The sequence below is a fragment of the Cydia splendana genome, chromosome 2, assembly GCF_910591565.1.
Source record: "Cydia splendana chromosome 2, ilCydSple1.2, whole genome shotgun sequence".
Taxonomy (NCBI): Eukaryota; Metazoa; Arthropoda; class Insecta; order Lepidoptera; family Tortricidae; genus Cydia; species Cydia splendana.
The window spans coordinates 3221014-3236888 of record NC_085961.1 but is presented as its reverse complement, the minus strand read 5'-3'; the positions used below and the strand labels follow the sequence as shown (position 1 = coordinate 3236888).

General features: G+C 41.1%; 1 protein-coding gene and 1 long non-coding RNA gene across 2 annotated transcripts in view; one reads left to right on the top strand and one right to left on the bottom strand.

Moving 5' to 3' along the window:
* Positions 1-15875, top strand: part of LOC134802938 (uncharacterized) — a 216575-nt gene that overhangs the window by 179244 nt on the left and 21456 nt on the right. The window lies entirely within an intron of this gene.
* Positions 2238-15875, bottom strand: part of LOC134802277 (structural maintenance of chromosomes protein 4) — a 102917-nt gene continuing 89279 nt past the window's right edge. The window contains exons 10-24 of the mRNA XM_063774861.1: positions 15444-15566; positions 14508-14625; positions 13938-14134; positions 13301-13485; positions 12243-12372; positions 10485-10626; positions 9282-9410; positions 8347-8504; positions 7233-7371; positions 6469-6648; positions 5473-5655; positions 5048-5177; positions 4819-4936; positions 4228-4411; positions 2238-3375 (exon numbers count right to left, since the gene is read on the bottom strand). Coding sequence (XP_063630931.1) covers positions 3211-3375; positions 4228-4411; positions 4819-4936; positions 5048-5177; positions 5473-5655; positions 6469-6648; positions 7233-7371; positions 8347-8504; positions 9282-9410; positions 10485-10626; positions 12243-12372; positions 13301-13485; positions 13938-14134; positions 14508-14625; positions 15444-15566 — 2281 coding nt within the window. The 3' untranslated portion in view covers positions 2238-3210. The remainder of the gene's footprint in view (positions 3376-4227; positions 4412-4818; positions 4937-5047; positions 5178-5472; positions 5656-6468; positions 6649-7232; positions 7372-8346; positions 8505-9281; positions 9411-10484; positions 10627-12242; positions 12373-13300; positions 13486-13937; positions 14135-14507; positions 14626-15443; positions 15567-15875) is intronic.

Genomic DNA, 15875 nt, shown 5'->3' with positions numbered 1-15875 from the left:
AGAATATCAAAGTGCGGATACATGCATAGACTTATTTATATTATAAATCCTGACCATCGATGAATCATATTAACATAGCTTTTTAATAAGCCCCCTCCAGACCATGCGAGTGAATCGCGGGCGAAGCCGCGAACGTGAGTGTGGAGTCGATTTCGCTGTCTGCGAAAATCGACGCCACACTCGCGTTCGCGGCTTCGCGCCGCGATTCGCGCACGAGTGAGGAGGGGGCTATAGATGTAAATTAAATACGTCTATAAAAATGACAAATGTCTATGGTTAGTTATGGGTATTCCACCTGTCCAATATATTGGACAGATGGAATACCCTTATTTAAATAAAATAGCTGCAATATACAGGGTGGAAAGGCACGACGATCCTTTCCGGAAATGGGAGATAGTTTAGCCTAAGCTCTATATTTTCTCCATAGAAACTATGTTAATATGGGCAACCGTTTCTAAATTATGACCTTTTAAACATCCACGCAAAAAACTACTTTGTTCTAACCCTAACAGGTGACAGGGTCAATGAACTTACTTGTAAACAATCAGTATTCGACAGGAAATTATGCTAATTTGTTGCCATCTAACCATTTTTAGGTCTGCTTACAGCACGGTAAGAATCATTGCAGGATTTTCGCTTTCTTAGTGGTTCCACTTGTTCAATACTTGAATGAAATAGTTATGTTATTCCTTAATATTAATAATACTAACCACAACATTGTTTACAACGACAGTTCAAATGGTGACATTGACAACCACTCAAAAGTACGCAATCGTCTTATAAATATCTCTGGTTTCCTTGACTGATAAAAAGGTTTTAGTTTCTTAACACGTTTCACAAAATTATTTTCGAATAATTGGAAACTATCTAAAATAATTAAAAATAACAAGTAGGTTGTGTTAGTTGCACCAAATGAACTTGCAAAAATTAAATACTAAGAATAAATCAAGAATAAATACTTCTTCAATACCAAACTAACAAACCTTCTTGCGTGGTAGGAAATAGACAAGACGTCTGATGTTTGAAATTAAATTTTCATTGAACTATACTTATTGAATGTCATATTCTTCAAATAAAAATGTTAGATGCTCGTGGCTATTTAAATTTGTGGGGCTGTGTAAAAGATATGGTGTACCAAACCAGACGGAATGTGAAACTGCGGACGAAATGAGACAAAGGCTAATTGGTGCTTTCTGCGGAGGATAAATGACGAAGAGCATACACTATATCGCATGTGCATCGACATACTCGGGTACGGGCTGCGGCGGCGTTGTAATACACGGAGGTATATTTGAACACCGTATGTGAAAAGAAGATAGTGTTAAATATTGGAAAAAAGTAATTATCTAAAAAAGTAATAAAATTGTTTGTAATATTTTTGCATGCATTTGATTTATTTGACATTTATGCGTCATTCATACATCATTGCGATACTGTCAACGATCGGAAAAAAGTGTAAAGTCCCGAGCTTTTCCGACGGAGATCCTTAATCTAGCCGTCATGTGCACATGCTATAGGGTTATCACCACAGTTAAAAAGTAGTATTTTTGCAATTTTTATTTTTTACTCAATTAACGATTCTTACCATTACCAATAGTCTCTGTATCACTTAAACGACCTAATACTTCCGGGAAGGATCGTCGTGCCTTTCCACCCTGTATAATATGATATGATATTATTTTAATTAAATAGCTGTGGTAGCACATTCTGCCCTCCTAAGCTAAAAGCCGTATTTTCATTCAATTTGCATGACAATTGAATGCAAATACGCATAGAAGGTAGGATCCTATAGAAGTTGTATACGCGTGCCTCGATGGACAAAACATAGGCAATGCGACACTGTGATTGGTCGAATTTATTTGTTGCCCACCATAGCCCATACTAATTTAAGGTGGAGAATAAAAAAAATGTGAGACTGTGACAAGGACAAACAATAATAGCGCTTTCGCTGCTACTCCTACTGAAAGATATATAAGACTATCCCGTTCGCTCATTTCCCCCACCCATCATGCCTTATCCAGTTAAAATACTAGATTCATGCAAATACGGCTTTTTACCTTAGGAGGGCAGCATTTGACACGATATTTATTTTTGCATAGCAGCGGTTATTGTATGGTATTTTGTATATCGAGTTGTAAATTGGTCGAATAAATATTTAAAACAACGTTATAATATCTTATCATTTTATTATAAAAACACAATAAAATACAGTAGGTAAACAGCAAATAAATGCTTACCTGTCTTCGTTATAAAATAAACAATGGCAGTTGAATTTGAAATCAATAGTGTAGTAAATATGGCTGAATTTCATTCGAAGAAACAATAAATGCAACTCTATTTCAATGGAAAAATCGGTTTTAATTACATTGAAGTAATGCTATAATTATATAGTGTAGGACCGCATGCCGTAGAAAGATCATAAAGTCTATTTCAATAGAACTTGCTAACTATGTAAACAAAAAACGTAACTTTGTTTTATCACTGTTTCTCTTTGAATTTTCACACCACCTCATCAAATACAATTGTAACCATACACATATCAAATATACACTATTGAAACGGTCCGTTCCGTAAAATACATAAATATATAACTGTATCTTGGATATTTAATTAAAAGTTTAAAATGGGTCATAAGTTAGGTTATTAGGACCTGTTGGAATGACGGTTTTGTTTCTTTTAAATTCTACAATTGTCTATGATGGGTAGTGTTGTGACTAAAGTTGGTGATATAAACCCGCTACACACTACCCGACCCACGCTCTGTACCTACCACCGCGGTTATAAAATACATCAATACATCATTCTTAAGTACTAATTTAACTTCTGATCGTGATTAAACAAATTAAAAATAAGTAACTACTTGTTTTTTACTTTTGGTATTTTATTATTCGATATGGTTTGACATTAGTAAAGTAGTAAATAGGAGTCTTGCCCATCACTAGTAAATTCATCATTCAGAGACAATTTCAATATGGCGGTTTGTTTACATAGTTAGCAAGTTCTATTGAAATAGACTTTACATATTATTTAATATCATAATCCTAACAAGTCACCCAGAAATGTATTAATAACTATTCTAGTCTAGACTATTTATTTTCATATACAACTAACTTGAAGATTAAGTGACCAATATCAGAACAGCTGGCCAATGTTAGGGCGGTTACCCTACCCTAATTCCTTAATTTTATCTCACTCTTTTTGTACGACATTTTACGCGACGGCAATATCCTCCTGAGGTTTCTCAGGCAGTTTGTTCTCGATGGTGAGTGACTTGGTGCAGTCTTCAGTCTTGTAGATGCCGACCAGCCGGTTGGACACCTCGAACATGTTGTAACGCAGCGAGATGATGATAAACTGCGCGTTTTTGGTGCGCTCCTGAAATAAAAAATTAAATATAACAGTTTAACCTCTCGTCTGTGTATGATAAGGATTCTGACCGAATTTTTGGTAAATTTTTTTCGAGAACGATTTTTTGTGCTCTACATGGTGTGTCTGACCATGGGGCTTTAAATCCAGGGCTTGATTTTACTCGCTAAACTGAGCTACTTTTACTATGGGACCAACCCTAAAATCGGGGAATTTTTTTTGGCTTTTCCATAGAAAACGTCGACATCTGATCAGCCAAAATGTATGAAAAAGTAAAAAAAAAATTCGGGATTTCGGGATTGGTGCCATAGTAAAAGTAGCTCAGTTTAGCGAGTAGAATCGAGCCCTGGATTTAAAGCCCCATGGTCAGTAACACACAGTATACAGCAGAACCGAGGTTTGAACTAACGATTTTTAACATAATAAAAGGTTAAATTGCCATCATGGCTCAGAGTGACAATAGTACATTATTGCAGAGGCCGGGAAAGCGCAATTCGTGGATGAGTTTCGATTTCGACAAACGAAACTCGTTCGAATTTACTTATAGAATGAGGTTCAAATTAAAAATAGGAAAGCTTTGTATGATGGGTCTTACGCCGGTATTCCACCTATCCAATTTCCTTGTCCAATGTGTATTTGCGTCTCACATTTTGCTTAGTGAGAAAGTGAGACGCAATGCACATTGGACAGATGGAATACCAACCTTAGGAGTATGTACCTTGATGTAGTTAGCCACGATGGAGACGTTTTTGACGTTTTAGACGCCGCCGGACAGGTTCGAGATGTTCTTCCACGACTTGTTCGGCGGCCTCACGCTGGGGATACTATACCTGTCTCACTCGTCACACACATAGCACCCACCTTGATGTAGTTGGCCACGATGGAGACGTTCTTGAAGTCGAGCGCGGCGTCGATCTCGTCCATGACGTACAGGGGCGTGGGCTTGTAGTAGTGCAGCGCGAACACGAGCGCGAGCGAGGAGAGGGTCTTCTCACCGCCGGACAGGTTCGAGATGTTCTTCCACGACTTGTTCGGCGGCCTCACGCTGGGGATAATAAATAAATTAGTGAGATCAATTCTCCAGTTCTGGGGGTTCTTACAACACCTGTTCCTACTTTCCTATGTTCCCCTGAACTATTGCCTATTGTCAAGATTTAAAACAATTCTTACTATAATTATTACTTACTAAAATAGGTGCACGTTAACCGAAGACTATTTATTGTGTGACAAAATGACATGACAGCAATTCATATCATAAACATATTTGGAACATCACAGTTCCATATTTAAACAAACACTGTAGATGGCGCTGCTGGATATCAAAAACTACACTTATTTTATGCAACGAATTGAGACAAAACTGAGAGATATGTGACAAGCGACGTTATGGAAGTTTGCCTTGCCAAAGAAATTGAAGACACTTTCGGTACAGATAATCTATCAAATACTTACCTGAAGGTAATTCCCTCGGTAAAGGGATCCAGGGTATCCACGAGCTCCAACTCCGCGTCTCCGCCGAGCGTGATCATCTGGTACATTTCTTTGAGCTTTGCGGTTATCGTGTTGAAACCTGTAAGAAAATATTCTTATAACTTCTAAGTTGGTGAAAATAGGGCTGAGAGTTTTAAACTTTTACGTGGACTAAATCGCTGGCGAAGCATAGGCAAGCTAGACTCCCTACCTGCTAAGAAGTCGTTTGTGCGTCTCTTCTTGAGCTGGTCGTATCCGTTGCGTACTTCGTTGCGCTGCGCCGTGATCTGGTCCAACTCGGCCGCGCGCTTTAAATACAGTTCCTCTTTCGCTTTGTAGTCCTGCGAATAAAAATAATTTTGTAATGAGACAGTAATTATTCTTCAGATTGAGGTAAAATATCTCCGATCGAATCTCGGACAATACGCCTGGAGATTAGGCTTAGGCATCACCCAGCCGGCAACAGCATCTCGTCTGCGATATAAGACTACCAGCCTTTTTCTAACTGTATTAATTAAAGAGGGACGGGTAACCTATCTCACGGGCGAGATACTATCGCGCCGCTCCTTTGCCGGGCTACTGAAGCTCATGTACTACCATATTCTCTAGCCTATATCATTGTCAAACGACTCTCACCTGTATGGCCTGGAGATTAGGTTTAGCATCACCCAGCCGGCCCTGCTGCGCTGTGAGTCGCTCTCGAAGCTGGTCTACCGCCATTTCTTCTAATTCTTCAGCAGTATGTGTTGCTAGAGGGTCGGGTGGCTCGATGCCGGGCACTCCTTCGATTCCAGGGTCTTCTAGCTTCAGGTTTCGTAGCTGGAAAATGTGAGGATATGATTTACTAGCCGCTATTTTATGGAGAACAAAACCTACTCCATTTGCAGATTCAAAAATAAAACAATAATAAGTCCACGGCCGACTTCGGCCACGGCGACTGCTGTCAACTCCGTTGCTGTCGTTTGTTGCTGGCACATGCCCGCAATGTGTGAGCGCATCGGTAATATAAATAAACATGTTAATGATTATAATATATCCAGTACTTATACTTACTTACGATTCGAAGAAGAAAATTCATAAAGAGAAATACGCATACAAAAATAGGTACTTAACCCGCAAAAAAATGTTTATGAGTTTACGTCTCTGACATCTGCCATTAAGCTTTTGGACGCCAATGACCGATATATCCGCACCGCAGGTTCAACGCCAAAGACCGATTAATCGGTCACAGACCACAGAGCAACATAGACCTACGTGCATATGCATAAAGTACAATTTCAGTTTTGACACTTCGGTGACGTGGCGTCTGAGTGACAGCTTTTGTGTTTGACACGGCGTAGAAAAGGTTAAAGTCAACGATATTTTTGTGTGGTGACTATGTTTTTGGCTTCAATGAGTTTATAGACTTGTAGTGCGACTATCTCTTTCTTATTATACTTAACACATTCACTGCCCCCGACGCACATGTGCGTCCACCATCATACAAGTTTGTTCCTAGGCCACGCCCCCTGGCAGTGAATGCGTTAAACGTCTCTCTCTCTAACTACGGCATCTTGGCCCTGAAGGCGACGATACTCTACTCCATCTTGGTGAAGTTGTTCTTGTCTTCCATCTCTCTCTTATTATACTTACGTCTCTCTCTAACTGCGGCATCTTGGCTCTGAAATCGACGATGCTCTTCTCCATCTTCGTGACGTTGTTCTTGGCTTCTATCTGCTCGCTTTTGTACTTGTTCATCTTGGCTTGCAATGCTGCTATCTCTTTCTTAAGCTCTGAGAACGAGTCTGTACCGTCGGAGATTTGCTCGTCGAGCTGAAAAGAGAGGATTTTGTAAATTTTATACTATACTTAGTCATAAGTTAAGGAATTTGTTTTGAATCAGTTATGATCAGTGATCGGCACGGACGGTGGCACACCGCGGGATATCGAACAAAATTCTTAATGATCGACATGACTCAATTGCTGCAATCTTGTTAGAAAAAGTAATTTTATTGAGTGTTAATTTTAATAAGAGTTTTTGAATTAGATTTCTACTCGGAAACCCGCGGTGTGGCACCGTCCGTGCCGATCACTGGTTATGATAAATAATAGGTTAAATAAAAACTGTTGACTCCCCACTTCAGATATCGCACTGTGTTTAGGCCTACAAAACTGGATTTATATCGTCCATTCAACCCTATATATGTGTCGTAGACACGTTAATTCGTCGTGGGTGATAGAGGAACGCTTATAATAACTATTGTGTACGTTGTTAATGTAACATTCATTCAGAATAAAATAAATGTTTCCTTTAAAAATTTTACTATCAAGTTTAACGTCAAGGTTTTTAGGTCATGGTAAGTGAGTGAGAGAGTAAAAATCATTTCCTGTATTCTAATTTTCATGTAAACACGTACCTCCTCAATAAACTTCTGCAGTTCAGCGCTGTCAAGAGTGAGCTGTTTCTTCTCGTTGTTCCACGTCTCCAGTTTTCTCTCGTTTTCTGTGAGGTCTGCTTCCATCTGCGCTATCTTGTCTTTGGATTTTTTGGCGTTTCTGAAAAATTCATTTATTAATTGATTATGCTGGCGGGCTTCGAGCAACACCGGCTTCCGACACATCGGAAGGGAGGGGCCCAAGCGATATCTCACCGTACAAATCTTTCTGCCATTTTTCGCGGGGGGAAAGGTGCACACAGTCGCACTTCTCACACACTTACATACAAAATCCAATCTGTAATGACGACACAAATACATAGAAAATGACACACGTCAAAGACAAATCTTGCAAACCTCGATCTCTTTTTGTGTACGAGTGACAAGTGTCACAACACGCACACTAACACATTTTCGTTGAAGTATGTTATTGTATTCTGAGAGATGAGAAGTCGGATTTGTCGCTCGACCGATCAGCAGTGTTCACGCGCGCGTCTGGACTCGGTCTAGTGAAAAATCCAAGTGCAACTAGTTTTATTACCCGCGCTAGATTAGATTGACGCGCTAATCTTGTACCTCGGCAGAGGGGAAATAGTGCGAATGCCGCCTCCCTTCCGTGTTGCTCGAAGCTGGCGGGTTACGATTTCAATACTTTAATCGTCTCTTTCGTAGACACATGCTTATTTATGTGTTAACGTAGATTCTGATGACATGATATAAAGATGACATGGGAATATATGTTTGCAATTTTTACGAAAATGCGTCGATGAAAGTGGTTCTGACTGAACTAAAATAATGGCTGTCGTTATGACAGTTCGAAGGACTACACTGATGACTTGTCAGTCAACATCCCTATGTTCATTTGAGATTAATGTCACTATAAAGGAACTAACAGCAAATGTTAAAGGAAAACCGACCTTTTGCTAGTGTTAATAGCGACCCTCTCAGCTTGGTGATCTCGCTGGACACCTTATCTATCTTCTTGGAGAGGTCGTCGACGCCCTTCTGCAGCTCTTTGACCTTGCCACCAACCACGGCCGCGATACTTTCATAGGTTATTGAATGCATTACAAGGAATTGTTGAAGGAAAACCGACCTTTTGCTAGTGTTAATAGCGACTCTCAGCTTGGTGATCTCGCTGGACACCTTATCTATCTTCTTGGAGAGGTCGTCGACGCTTTTCTGAAGTTCTTTGACCTTGCCGCCGGCGACGGCTGCGATTTGGGCGTCCACACCGTGAACTTCTTTCTCCACCTAGAATTGGGCTGGGGTTAATGTACAGTGGAACAAACTGATTTGTGACCCACTATAGAAAGTTTTTACAGTAAATGCCATAAACTAGACATTTTGAACGCCAGCCGGCCAAGGAAAATGCCGTGCCCCGGACGCCAGTCGATCGCGATTATTTAAGCGGAATTGAACTTTACGGCGTCCCGAGTAAGTCCCTATTGCATTGGCGAAGCTGACGGCTGTAGCCGTCATTGGCGTCCTTGGCAAGACTTTCCGATGGTGACGAAAAGGTTAAGAGAGTTTATTTAGAAAATTGTTGTTAATGTTAAAATGTTGATCTGGGTGTGTTGTTCAATTCCCATAACATGATGAACTCACCCCGAAAACCCAAAAAACTACTCCCATTTCGATTAATACCTACAAGTGCAAAGCTGCTTTTTGGAGAATAGACAACTACTAAGAAACCTGCATTTCCGAAACATTCAGTTTACTTCCACAATGGCTGGCATAAAAGTGACTTTTCCTTTAGAAAGTGACAGTGACAGGCTTTAGGGTTCCGTAGCCAAAGGGTAAAAATGGGGACCCTATTACTAAGACTCCACTGTCCGTCCGTCTGTCTGTCTGTCTGTCACCAGGCTGTATCTCATGAACCGTGATAGCTAGACAGTTCATCAGAGTTGATGTATTTCTGTTGCCGCTATAACAACAAATACTAAAAAGTACGGAACCCTCGGTGGGCGAGTCCAACTCGCACGTTGTTCGTGACTATAAATTATTAATTATATTCAAATATAGGGTTACCTCGCCAGCGTCCCGTTTGGCCTTGTCGAGTTTCTCCTTGGCCTCTTCGACGGCGGTCTCGAGCCGCGCCTTCTGGGCCTCGTCGACACGGGACGAGGCCGCTTTGGTCTCTTGTTGTCGCACTTGGTTCTGTTAAGGACAATGTTACATGGTTACAGTATAATAAAGCCAAATGAGCTTGCAAAATCACTAGAGCTTGCATGATTAAGACACAAGAAGATAGAGTCGGTCCAAGAAAAGTCTGCAGCGGATTTGATAGCCCACGCAGTGTCAGTGTTATTTATACGTCATAATGTCATAGAAGTTTGACGGTTAAAATAACACTTGCACTGCGTAGGCTATCAAATCCGCTGCAGACTTTTCTTGGTCTGACTCTAACCCTAATTTAGGCCACACAATATTTGCCATCTGTAGTCTGTATCTAGATTTTTATTCTAGATACAAGCTCACATGTCAACGTAAACATCCAAACCACAATGGGGTTGGCCGGTGGAAGTTTTTAGCAGATGGCGCCATCATAGCTTGCCCTGTCAATCCCTAGAATTGTGTCAAATTTTTGTTTTTTTAATACCCTGGATGCCAGCCCTTTAAGCCAAATCTCATAGAAAAAGGGGCAAGCTATGATGGCGCCATCTATGCAAACCTTTGACAGTTGCCAACCCCATTGCATGACGTAGTTTATTATTGTAATTAAATACTCATTCATACCTATCTCAAATATGTAACGAAAGTATGCAATTACTTTATAACTATGATACATAACTAGTATCTACAGATGTAGAGATGTGCTGCATAATTATTTTCCATTGTATTTTCACGGAAACTTACGAACGTGTCTTGCTATTTCAGTCAGTCTCGGTACATGAAGTACTGACATTGGCTGGAGTAGCATGACAAATACGAACGTTTCCAAGAAAATACGATGGTAAACAATTATACACTACATTCTGTACCTCTTATTGAGACTGAAACTTGGCAGTCAAACTGAATAACTGGTTTTGTAGCACTTATAACATGTATAACTTTTTTGTTCTAATAAATAAGCAAAACTATAAAAGGGCCCACAGATTACCAGTTCGCCGGACGATATCAGCCTGTCAGTTGTTCGGAACTGTCACCTTTTGCGATTAACTGACAGGCCGATATCGTCCGGCGAACTGGTAATCTGTGGGCCCCTTAAAAGCCAGGTATGAAAAGCGATACCTGTAAGAGCGGCACTTGCTCGGCAAGACTCTTCAGTTCGAAGTTGAGCTTGTTGAGTGTGGACTTCCCTTCGCGAGTGCTTCGCTGCAGCGATACCACGTTCTCCTCTATCACACTGTGTTCACCTCGCAACGCTGACAGTCTGGAAATGATGAATATATTCAGGGAAAGTTATTACAATAGGGGGTATTACTGCCGCTATGTAATGTAATATTCTGTAAAATGTAATGTTCTGCCGCCAGAGTGCAGCACTAAGCTAACTAGTAAACCATACAGTAACTTATACATACTGTGCCTTAAACTTGATAAGTTTTCACAGACTATAAAATATGACATTGATGCATCAAGGCGGTTTTTAACAAGGGCCTACCGGGAATTTACTTATCTGCCTCTTTATCGCTCGAATATGCAAGAGTGATAGAGAGGTTCGATAACGAAATATCGATTTTCTTGATTCGCGGTAGATCCCCAGATTGTGAATATTGTGATGGATAGTGGTAGTGGCGCCCCCTACGCAGAGTTTTGCGTACTATTCCCTATTAGGGGATAACACAGAAAATACTAATGGACCTCAAGCCAGCAACAGAGTTTTATGACCAAGATCTTTCTCAGCATTAACTCGAGAAGTAGTTAAGGGAGATGTTTGAAGTAGTCTTGTGAACGTCAGCTGTATCTCCGTTGGCGTTGGCAAACATGTAGAAAGACATTTTTTTTCCCTCCCTATTGTGAATTATTCCTATTACATCTTCCTTAACAAATATACAAGGATTACAAGGGTATCGCCCAGAAGGAAATATGTCTAATGAAATTTGGCTTTATTCCTATTTGTCCCCGCCGGTCACAGATGGGAATATGTGCATCCATATGAATCATTCCCATCTGTCCCCGCCTCATGTATGGCGGCGGTCACGTGGGGCGGGGACATATCATGGTCTATAAGTATTCTTTATTCTTTATTCAGGTAAACACTATGTATAAGTTTACAGCTCCAGCCAAGGCACTTATACTGTTAATAGGTACATATGTTGTCAGTATCATTCAGTATCATAAAATTAGTAGGTACACTTATTGTATTACACACTTATCTTTATAATTGAACATACATATTATGTATTACTAAGTTACATAGAGATAAAAAAAATAATCTGATATTAAATAACATAGGTAGAGTTTAAAAAAATCCTGATACTACGTTGTAGGGACGGCCACTTGTCTGCGAATATGTCTGCGTTTTGGACTGTAGCTATGAAGTTATTTGACCGTAGTTATGCAGAAAACGACCAACTCAATTTTTTTATCAATGCAGAAAGCGACCAAAGCTACTGAGTTAGGGTGTAAGTCACTTTGACAAAAATAAAAAATTGGTCGCTTTCTACAGAACTACGGTCATTTAGTAATTCTATTGCTCGGTACGTGGGTGCGTTTGAACCGTGATAGGTGCGAACATTTGGATATGCGAAAAGGTTTCTGGCTCTACGTGCGCTACGCCCTACTGCAGCTATGTAGTTGTCTGGGGTAAAAATACGCATATTGTACACCATGTGTTTTTTTTTTAACTTTAGCTAGGCAGCTAAAGTATGTATAAATGGTATGGTATGTAAAAATGCGAAGCTATTTTTTTGTCTTTCCTTTTGGTTTTCCATAACGCCCGATTATTGGCATGTTCCAGCCAGTTGTTGTAGAAAGTATCCAGCTACACACATAAGAAAATATAAACGAATCCATATAATCTTAATAAAAAAAAAGTAAAATGCTTACCTCTCTTCAAGCGCAGCCAGTCGTTCCTCATTAGCCTTCAGAACCCTGGGGTCCTGTTCGTTGGTGTCCTGCTGGACTGAGCTGCCCATGCGACCTCGAGACATGGTTCGACCGCCTCCCGACATGGTACCTGTGTAGAGATCATTTTAAATATTAATTCCGTGCGGACTAAGGACCATCTACAATATCCAATGACAATACCTATCATAGTCGCTGTTAGCAGGCTTTTGATCTTTTATGTGTATAGTACAGCCTGGCAAAAAAGAGTAGAAATTAAAAAGTGGCAACACTGTAGTGTTGTCCCGTTCTCTTACATACAAATTGATTTGAAAGGGATGACACTACAGTGTTGCCACTTTTTAATTTCTACTCTTTTTTGCCAGGCTGTATACTAGGGACCGTGCGCGTTGGAGGGCCTGCCATCTTGTGTGGCCTGAATCGGAAACATATGTGCACATGTACCAAAGCAAGTGCTACCATCTACCGTTCTCGTAGATACGTTTCCTTGTGCATAGTAGGTTCTGCCATCTTGTGGGCTACATCGGAAAAAATCTGACGGCTCCTATGCTGCCCCCTATAGCTCATGCACGCCCCCTATAGGATCGATTTGCGGCAGAAAAAACTCGTAAATAATGACGATTTTCTCGCTGATTGTAAATGTCGTTTGTCATTTGCCATAGCGACACGGAATCTGGCAGGTGATACTTTTAAAATCCGTCCTGTAACCGCGAGAGTTGCGAGGGTCAGGGGTCTGCTATCTTGTGACCTAAACTTGACATTGACACTTCACGCCAGTGGTACTCTCCCTACAGTTCAAGAACACCCTGCTGCGTGATAAAACGTCATCTGCCATCTCGTGGCGCACTTCGAAAACATAAACTTAACATTTACATTTCGCGCCAATAAACAGGGAGTACTGCATTATCTCCCTTTTTATCGCACAAATATGGAACAGCGATAGAGAGGAAGATAACAAAATTTCGTTTTTCGCTGTAGGCACTCTGAGCTTGTGTTCTGTGCAGTGTTTTTACACGGTCCCTAGAGGTTAGTACACTCACCGGATATCTCGATAACCTCGCCCGCCAGAGTGACGACACGGTGTCGTTGTCGGCCGTACGCGATGCGACGCGCCTGGTCGAGATTGTCCGCTACGAGTGTGTCTCGGAGCGCGAAGTAGAAAGCTGGTAGCATGCGTTCGTCGCGCACTGTGATCAGGTCGAAGAGACGCGGCACGTTTTCTGGGCTGAAATAATAACACGAAAAATTTTAATTTATAGTATTCCACCTCAATCACACAATTAATTATGCTTTATGTACGTACAGGTTCAACCGAGTTCGATGACTACGATATTATTGCCTTCTGCTTGACGATATCATGTCGTCCGTATAAGGCCTTACACAACATATACGGACGCTCATGAAAATGGAATCGGTGCAGTGCTGCAGCAAGTAAAAGTACTTACAATGTTTTCTTAGTCTGATAGTCGAGATGCTGTATTTTCTCGAGCGTGATGCAGGTGGCGCGGCCGATGTCGTGACGGCGTCACAGGTAAATGACTACGATATTATAGCCTTCTGCTTCGACAAGCTCATGATATCGACATATCATGTCGTCCGTATAAGGCCTTATACACCATATACGGACGCTAATGAATATGGAATCGGTGCAGTGCTGTAGCAAGTAAAAGTACTTACAATGTTTTCTTAGTCTGGTAGTCGAGATGTTGTATTTTCTCGAGCGTGATGCAAGTGGCGCGGCCGATATCATGACGGCGCAGGTGGTCAAGTGCAGCTTGAGCGGTCTTCACTGTGTCCACTACGATGTTGTCTAAGGGACCGCAGCAAGTGGATATGGCTACGTCGTATTTTGGATCGATGCCTCCTAAGTCGCCCTGAGGAAGAACAATTTGTTACTCAAATGCTCAGAACTATCGCGTCACAGAACAAATATTACGAGCGTTTATATCCATAAATGTTACGAAACTCGAAGCGGCATCTGTGGTCGATTGTCTTTTTGTTTTTATTTTCAAGGTCACAATTTATTGTCCACAAGGTTTACGTGCATGAAATTAAAAACCGCAAACCCGCTGTATCTTAGCTTGCTTACTATCTTGAACAATACTTTATTATGGACGTTTGCCAAGCACGACTTTGAGTCCTCAATATACATGATTTATAGGGATTCCACTAGATCAATTGAACAAACTGTGCATGTATTTAGCGACTGCGAATTTAAGTACTACTCGATTTAACAAATGTACTTACAAGCCTTCCAAAGATGCCGGGCATTTTGCCCTTTTTCTTTTCATTCATGAGCGAGTCCAGCACTCTGCCGCGCGAGCGATTCGCGTTCAACGCCGCTCGAGATTCTTCTAGTTGCGCTCTGGGAAATAATATACATAGTGCATAATTATTTTGCATCGTATTTTCACGGACACGTACGAACGTGTCCTGCTATTTCAGTCAGTCTCGGTACAAAAAAAACTGACGTTGACTGAAGTAGCATGAGAAATACGAAGGTTTTCGAGAAAATACGATGGAAAACAATTATGCACTGCAATAGATATGAATAAATCCCCGGGTTAGGTGCAAAATGCGTTAGTCATTTACCCCCTTATTTATAAAACTTTACGGGACTCATTTAGGTACATTTTGTTTTATCCCTTTCTTACAAATACATAAGTCAAAATGAAAGATTATTAGCTAATTAGGGTTTGTAGCGCGTTTATGATTAAGGGGGTTAATCTTCAACGTTAACTCATAAAGTTTCTAAGTTTTTACTACTACTACTTTTTACTAGTCGCGCTACCCCCTCTGCCACAAATATACGGTAGTTTTACTCCATTTTCGATCAAGTGTCTTTGTGTGACGCCCAAGTGTCTTTGAACGGACCATCACGGCACGGGACTAGCTCACCTCGTCCCCCGCTCCCCTTTATTTTTGGCAGCATCGGTTTCATGAAATAATTGCTCTAAGGTCAGTCTAGAACAGCGGTCGGAAACCTTTTAGCAGTCAAGGGCCACATAGCAGTTAACGAAGTGGACGCGGGCCGCACTTTGTTAATGACTTTATCAGACATTGTCATTTGTCAATATTACATACAAAATAGCCAGGGAGGCTCGCGGGCCGCAAGTGAGAGGTTCAGGCGGGTTGCCGACCGCTGGTCTAGAGGATGTCTTGTCTGTGCTTTATGTACTTTACCTCAAAGTCCTAGCTTCTGTTAGCACAGTGGTTTCCTCCTGCTTCATGTTTCGTAGCTGCGACTGGAGATCCGTGAGTTGCTTCTCATTGGTCGGTACCGTGGACGCGAGCTCTTCTTGTAAACTGCAATATAATTTTACTGGTAAGATAGTTTGTTATTGATGGCGATTTCATTTAATTTCTATCTAGTGGTAACGTCTGCGAGCGATGAATTTAGGCTTTTCCTTGTTGGCTTCGTCGACGATCCGCTTTAGTTCGATCAAGATGATCGATCCGCTTTAGCTCGATCATTATACTACTTACCTTTTCTTCTCAGTCAAGTCCCTAGCCGCCTTCTCATAACTCTCTCTCATTCTCTCCAGCTTCTCGGTCTCTTTCGTCTCCGTGCTGAGATACATCTTGAACCCGGACTCCTTTGAAGTCCTTGTTCGC